Below are 4,658 nucleotides of genomic sequence, written 5' to 3'. Positions count from 1 at the left end.
TCGTCGAACTACATCACGCTTGAACCAAACCTTCTCCTCACCGCTCCTCACAGACAGTGCAGATTCTTCAACATACGTTTCTGAGGATGAAACACTATCGGATGAGATGTCCCATGACAAATTTTCATTGTACCCCTGACCTGAACACCCATGGGGTTCCTCCTCGATTAAAATATTACACATTTGGACATTAATCTGCATCCTTCTCGCCATTCTAACACTTCCAGCGGTCGGGACCCGCACTCTCAGTCTTGCATATTCCAAAACCTCCCAATTGAGGGTTGCTTCATCAATAGCTTCCACTGTAGCCGCCCTAGACAGTTCTCCTATCACTTTGGAGAAGCAATCCCTGTTCCACGCAGGTAGAGGCAGCGCATAACACCTCACCCAAACACTTCTATGGCTGGCACCACAGTTGGACGCCCATGGGCTTATACTGGAGAAAAGACTATCGAACCACCCTCTATTCATCTTCAATAAGTCCTCCATAGCCTCCCCTTCTCTTGGAGTGAGCATGACCAAATTATCGCCCAACCATCTCGCCCTCACTGTTGCCATACCCCCTTTCACAAGTTCCTCTTCCAGCTTCTCGAAATCCATACCTTCACCAAGTTTCCCTACAAAACTCCTACTCATCCACTGAGGCGTATGATATTGTGTCTTCACAGAAGGGCCCTTCCACAACTTCTGAGATGGTCCTTTAACAACATCAGCAAAAGTCCTATTCCTATTCCTTTCAACCCATATCCCTTTGCTACTCTGCTCACCTTTAGACCCTACATCCAGTGGTAGTCGTGCCCTTGCTTCTTTTTGGCTACCCAAACGTTGCGTCCTCTGCGTTTTGTGCTCCACCTTCCTTGGTTCAGACTGGTACCTCCGAAACCTCGGTATATTCACGTGTAGCTTTCTGTTGCCGATGTAGATCTGGTCAAGTTCACGTTCCAGCCGTGCCTCATTTTTTACGTCCAGGAGTTTTACGAACCCAAATCTCCTTCCCCATTTATTAAGCCTCCGGGAGATAAAAACCTCCTTCACCCTAGCCCATTTTTGGAAGAGCTTAGCCATATCCATTTCTCCATACCCGTGAGGGAAGTTGGAGAAGAAAAAAGAGGAATGGTTATCTCCTTGAGGCAAAACTCCATCCCTACCAAACCCCCGATCGCCCTTCCTTTCGTAGCGTGCTCCGCTCATAGTGGCTTTGAATTTTAATATCACAGTTAATTGAAGTTCGCTACAAAACAATCCTGCGACTTACAACCATGATAACTAAACCCTACGACAAATTTTCAATAATATATACACACATTTGTTCATATTTAATTAATTAATTTTTTATTGTTATATCTTGAAGATATATGTTGGATCCAAAATTCAATTAAATCAAAATAAAATAATAGCATGTATGTGAAATTAAAAGTAGGATAAAATTCATTAGTTTTTTATATTATGAAGGAATGAAATCACTTGAAAATATAAAATATCAAAATTATAATTTAACCCTTTTTTAATATTTATATTTTTTTTTAGCAAAGAATTAAAAAATTAAAGGAACACTTTAGGGGTGTCCCAACCCTTATACAAACCCACTAAAAATGGGCTAAGAAAAGAAAGAAAAAAACAAACAAAAGAAAGCTTACCCTCTTACAGCAACTTATAAAAAACCTGACAGCAAAACTAACATAATCTATGTAACCCCACAACCTTAAAACCATACAACAACATAAAAAGCACACCCCAAAAGCCACTACTACATCCTGACATTACAATGCATCATAAAATGGCTCTTCGCCTGCTACACAAACCAGATTTGGTTTCCAAAAATCTAACATCTAACATCTAACATCTAATGCCATCCCAATTATCTAGCTCCTTTAGCAGGACACCACACGCAGGATACATCAATTTAGAATTGATAACAGCTTGAACGAGACATAGCTCTAGAATTCTCCCTATGCCTCACCTTCCATCAACAATCTTCTCTCTTCCACTTCCCATAATCCTATAATATCTGATGATATTAGCTGTTGTCCTCCCTTTTTCCTGCACCAAAAGAAAACACCTTCCCCACCTTCCCGGTAACATAGGTATTGAAAAACAGTTTCATCCTGTTGGTCTTAGACAATTTAATTTAAAATATCCATGTGCTACAAACATCCCTACTTGCAAAATTGGTAAAGATAGAAAACATTCACTCTTCATTCACCACTACATGATAGTAATATCTGATGTTATTTAGCTAATGTCCTTCCAATTTTCATGCACCAAAGAGAAACAAACACCTTCCCCACCTCACCAAAAACTTAGATATTCAAAACAGATCAATCCCTTGGATCTTGATCAATTAAATTTCTAATTGTTGCAGCAACCAATCAACAGGCATGAAATTGAAAAATGTAGAAACATTATCTAGATACCATATTTTGAACTATGCTGACATTTAAATTGAAAGTTTTGGATATGGTTTTCAGTTCTTACCATTGAAGCAGTTGTAAGGTCCTACAAATTCCATTACAGCAAGACATGCTTTGTACAACAGAACACATTATCCAAATTTTCCAAATATAACCAATACCTATCATAACACCTATTTGAAAAACACCAATACTGGCAGCAAAGGTACCAAACGTGAGACACCAAGAATTGCCTTGGTTTCCTCTAGCTCCATAAGGATTTTGAGCATCACCATCTTCAAATAAAAAACCTCTTCGACCCACCATCTTTTCACGCTACATTCTTCTTTTATAATATTAACACACTGCTCCCCATCAGCTGTACCTGCACCAATAGCTCAACCTTTCCACCTTTCAAACTAACTCAAAGAAGCAGAAACTAACCCATTACCTTGCTCTTGAAAAAATTATGCCTTATTTATAACAACACCCAACCAATCATGCAGAATATAAAGAGGGTTAAGATGGCTCCTGTGATATACATGCATCAACATATGAGAAAAAAACATTTATTCCCTTACCTAGTTACCATATTAACACAGGTTAATGGTGATAAGATCCAATCAGAGAAGGAAAAGATAACTTTTTTTTCTTTGTGTTTCAACCATACCCAAGATTGTACTTGTGTCATAGTAAAAATCTCCTCTTCATCTATCTTTTCTTGGTTAAAGATAACCTTGTTTCTATGCTTCCATATACTCCATACTATTGAGACCCAAAGGCTTTTCCATAACCTGTTGCCTTCTTTGTTAAAGCACATACAAGAGAATTGTTCAAAATGATAAATCAACTCATTATGGTTCATTGAACTGATTCCCAACCAACTAAAGCACATGTTTCGAACTTTACTTGAGACCTTACATGAGAGGAGGATGTGTGCAATGGTCTCCTCTTCACTTCCACATAAAACGCATAAAGTATCACCTAATGACACTCCCCTTTTGTGCTGATTCTGTTTTGTCGCTATCCTATTCAAGAAGACCCTCCACACGTAAAACATGGCTGAGGGCATAACTTTTAAATTCCAAAGATAACCAAACACTGATACTCCCCCAAACCCTTGGTTAGCTAGCTTATTATAAGCAGATTTTACCGAAAAGGTATAAGATGGAGGATCGTTCCAAGTCCTTGAATCCTCTTTATCAGGTTGTAGTGACACCTGTGATATTATTGACAGGAACTCCTCTACCAAAGTCTTTTCCCATTCAAACCAATCTCTTCTCCAACTGAATTTCCACTCCCACCCATCTGCGTTCCAACTTCCAAAATTATCAATAGGTTTGTCTTTAGGCTCAGAGTTATTGTATATTCTTTCATATTTTACTCTGAGTTGCCCAATGGTTAGCCACTCATCTTCCCATAATTTAACCTTTGCCCCTGATCCAACTTCCCAAGCCATATTCTGATTAAACCAATTAACTCCTTGGTCTGAAAAACTAACTTTGAATAAATCTAACCACCATCTAGATGTAAACCTGTTTTGTTTCGGTACATATGAGTTTGACAACCACCTCAAACCATACTTAGATTTTAAGACCTCATTCCAAAGACCATATTCAGTGGAACTAGTCTCCATAGCCATTTTGCCAAGAGTGCCTTATTGAACAACTCGATACTCCTAATACCAAGACCTCCCTCCTCTTTCTCTTTACAGATATTATCCCAACTAGTCCAAGCAATTTTCCTCCCTTCCGTTCCCCACCCCTACAGGAACTTTCTCTGTAATTTAGTAATCTCCTTACACACTCCAATTGGTGCTCTAAAAAAGGATAGGTAAAATAGTGGTATAGCGTTGATAACAGATTTTATAAGGCACACTCTTCCTGCTAATGACAAGTTCCTCCCCTTCCATACTGACAGTCTTTTCCTTATCTTCGATACCACAAGCTCCCAAAAAAAATACCTAGATGGATTACCACCTATAGTTAAACCTAAGTATGAGAAAGGTATCTCCATTATGTTGCAATGAAGTATTTCTAAATACATTTTCACCTCATAACTATCTACTCCAATTGTGCCTATCTTACTCTTAAAAAAGTTTACCCTAAGGCCCAAGCTTAATTCAAAACATCTTAAAATAGCCTTAATGCACCTAATATTCTGCACATTTGTTTCGCATAAGAAAAGGGTATCGTCTGCAAATTGGAGTAGATCCACCTCCACATTGTTATCCCCTATTTTAATTCCCGATAGCAAGTTTTTTATTGT

At 38.5% G+C, this 4,658-nt stretch overlaps 1 protein-coding gene across 1 annotated transcript; it reads right to left on the bottom strand.

Moving 5' to 3' along the window:
• Positions 1-3,155: 3,155 nt before the first annotated feature.
• On the bottom strand, positions 3,156-4,032 carry LOC137809162 (uncharacterized). Its single transcript, XM_090297901.1, has 2 exons — positions 3,307-4,032; positions 3,156-3,191 (listed from the first exon to the last, which is right to left on the bottom strand). Exons 1-2 carry the CDS (start codon positions 4,030-4,032, stop codon positions 3,156-3,158), a joined length of 762 nt encoding a protein of 253 aa, XP_090154027.1.
• Positions 4,033-4,658: the final 626 nt, after the last annotated feature.

This window comes from Phaseolus vulgaris, chromosome 2 (genome assembly GCF_051622355.1).
Source record: "Phaseolus vulgaris cultivar YP4 chromosome 2, ASM5162235v1, whole genome shotgun sequence".
NCBI lineage: Eukaryota > Viridiplantae > Streptophyta > Magnoliopsida > Fabales > Fabaceae > Phaseolus > Phaseolus vulgaris.
This window is presented reverse-complemented; position numbering and strand designations above follow the sequence as displayed.

What these genes read in the sequence shown, in the direction of transcription:
- LOC137809162 (XM_090297901.1), bottom strand. Translation starts at nt 4,032, where the DNA reads ATGGCTATGGAGACTAGTTCCACTGAATATGGTCTTTGGAATGAGGTC. An exon ending in ACATCCTCCTCTCATGTAAG is followed by an intron (nt 3,192 to 3,306) that starts GTCTCAAGTAAA and finishes TTAACAAAGAAG; the next exon opens with GCAACAGGTTATGGAAAAGC.